Below are 2,911 nucleotides of genomic sequence, written 5' to 3'. Positions count from 1 at the left end.
CACCTTATAGACTTAGAAATAAGGTTAGTCTATCATTATATTATAACAGATTTAGAAAGCACATCTGCATTATTATTATAATATATTCTATATAATATAAAAAATATATAATTATATATATATATTATATTATAATTATTATAATAATAATGCATTTATTATATTATTTTATTATAACCATGCACTGACAATTGAAAATAATGTCGATCATAAAATAGTCCCCCCAAAAAGTCTTTTGTTGGTCTAAGTTTTGATTGCTGCAGTTACTGTTGAGTTTTAATAATGCGTCTGTAAGCTTTAAATTAGCACATTTTTATTACTTAAACTTTCACAAACATATCCAACCTGGAAGTTAATTCAGAGAACTCCCTGTTAAACAGTTGGTGCTGGACATGCTCAGGCTCAGCTGCCAGCTACTTGTCTTAGTTTAAACCAGCATAAGTTTGTAATGATTTGGAATAATGTCAGGACTGCAGTTGGTTTCTCTAACCCCATGGTACTTTGAAATAATAAATTAGAAATTATGACAGTACAGGGACTTTAATGACAAATAAACAGAATTTGACTTACTTCAATTCCATTCTCTGTGGCCACTTGGAGTTTTTATTTTTGTTCAAATTTTAAATTAGTGAAACAACGTGAACTGTGAGATATGATTTTTCTGTGTGTTTGGTAAGTACAAATTTTCACTCATGTGTGAAATATGTTACTGAAATATCTAAAATTGAAATTCATTCTTTTAAATTAATCTTTTTACATTTTTACTAAACTGGAATGTTATTATTCATTACTACAACAGTCTAACATGTGGGTACAAGTTTTTTCTTTATTCCAAAAATACATTAATATAATTTTCAAATATCATTCCTTACTTTTTCCTTTCATGTACTATAATATTCATTCTATTTTTGTTATTTATCATTTCCATTTGCTGGCATGAATGCATATTCGAATTTCAAGAAAAGAACATTTTACTGCCTATACTTCCTTTCTGGTTATAATTACTATGAATTGCATTTTGTTGCCAAGCAAAGGCTTGCCACCTGATATGAACAGAAGCTGAAACCATGGCACACCAGCTTTTGAGGGAAGAAAAGCTTTATTGTGAGGTGGATCTGCAAGGAGATAGGAGGCAAGGCTCTCACTTCTGTTTCCCCAATCCATGGCCTGGGGCAAAATTTATGGGAGTTTTTTAGTTGAAGGTCCTACAGTGGACATTATGGATATTACCAAAAATTGATTTTTTTTTATTAAGCTGAGGGAAGTAAAAATGATTTGCAGTTCTTTGTTTAAATATGCAGAACTCTCATTGCCTTACTTAACTGATGCTACCAAGTGGGAGAGCTGGATTTCCATTCCACGTGCATGGACTACAAAGTCTGTGCCATTTCCCTGCACTAATGTTAACATGAGATTATCCAGTCCTCTGGAGAAGCTGAACAATTGAAGCAACAGACAGTGGGACATAGTGGGTGGCAGAATAAGCAAGTCTTTCACTTAAAATGTCCCACAGATAACTCACAAAAGGCAAATCTATAAATTCAATTATTTTAAAAGATACACTGCACAGGTAAAAGGCAGTAATTAGGATTATTTTCTATTTGGATATTCCACAATCTTTGCTGTCTCTGATTTCTCATGTGGCACCATCACTGAGTCTGCCAGCTTGAATGACAGATCCTTTGGATCCGGGACACCAACATCTTCAAAGCTTCCTTGACATCCTTGTTGCGGAGTGTATAGATGAGAGGATTGAGAAGTGGGGTGATGACTGAGTAGAAAATAGCCACAATCTTGTTGATGTTTGACTCGTATTTTACTGCTGGGCGGACATACATGAATATGAGAGTTCCAAAGTAGATAGTGACCACAGAGAGATGGGCTGCACATGTGGAAAAAGTCTTGCGTTGGGCAGCAGCAGAGGCCATGGCTAGAATTGTGGCCAGGATTTGGGCATAGGAAGCCATGGTAAACACCAGGCTTCCTAAGATAATAACAGTGCTCAAACCATAGCCCACTGCTTGGATGGCATATGTGTCTGTGCAGGAAAGCCGAAAAATCTGATCAGCATCACAGAAGAAGTGGTTGATCTGGTTGGGGGTGCAGAAGGAGATTTGTGTAAGGAGGAATGAGGGAAACATGGGACAGAGGAATCCTACAGACCAGCAGACCCCAGCCAGAGTACCACACGTTTGGGGGCTCAGCAGCAATTGGTAATGGAGTGGTCGGCAGATGGCAACATAACGGTCAAAGACCATGGTGGTGAGGATAAAGAGCTCAGTGGCAACCAAAGAGAAGAAGAAGTAGTACTGAGTGATGCAGCTGGGAACTGAGATGACCCCTTGGGAACATAGAAAATTGGCCAGCATTTTGGGCACAGTGACTGTGGTGTACCAGAGCTCTACCAAGGAGAGATTGCAGATGAAGAAGTACATGGGCGTATGGAGGCGTCCATCCAGGGCCACAATGAGCACAATGAGCGCATTACTCACCAGGGACAATAGGTAGACCAGGAGGAAGAGGGAGAAGAAGAGCAGCTGGAGATGTGGAGAATTCGAAAATCTCAGGAAGACAAATTCAGTGACCAATGTGCGGTTGGCTGTCTCCATTCAGCCTGTAGGCCAACTGGGCAAGAAGAGGAATGAGATATATGAAAGATCTTGAGATGTACTCAGCTATGTGGTTTCCTCTCCAGTTCTGTCCAAACAGTTGGACTTGCACAACTCTCAGTATTTCTTTTAATTCACTCTTTAACTGCCTCTCACCTCGTCCAAAGTAGAGAGTATTCTACTTTTTAAAAAGTAGGATGCTGAATATTCAAGACTCTTTCCCTTCCTTCTGTGTAATAGGTCCTGAAATGCCACATTTCCCAGGAAATCTTTTTTTGGATTGATTAGAAGAGAAGACTCAG

General features: G+C 38.3%; 1 protein-coding gene across 1 annotated transcript; it reads right to left on the bottom strand.

Annotated features, from left to right (window-relative positions):
- Positions 1–1,649: 1,649 nt before the first annotated feature.
- Positions 1,650–2,609, bottom strand: LOC139077186 (olfactory receptor 6Q1-like). Its single transcript, XM_070583901.1, has one exon. The coding sequence runs from the start codon at positions 2,607–2,609 to the stop codon at positions 1,650–1,652; it is 960 nt and encodes a 319-aa protein (XP_070440002.1).
- Between the last annotated feature and the right edge of the window lie 302 nt (positions 2,610–2,911).

The sequence above is a fragment of the Equus przewalskii genome, chromosome 19 (genome assembly GCF_037783145.1).
Source record: "Equus przewalskii isolate Varuska chromosome 19, EquPr2, whole genome shotgun sequence".
Classification (NCBI taxonomy): Eukaryota; Metazoa; Chordata; class Mammalia; order Perissodactyla; family Equidae; genus Equus; species Equus przewalskii.
The sequence above is the reverse complement of the archived record's forward strand: the minus strand, read 5'-3'. Positions and strand labels throughout refer to the sequence as shown.

Bases quoted from the DNA above. Each gene is read 5' to 3' on its own strand.
- LOC139077186 (XM_070583901.1), bottom strand. From the start codon at position 2,609: ATGGAGACAGCCAACCGCACATTGGTCACTGAATTTGTCTTCCTGAGA.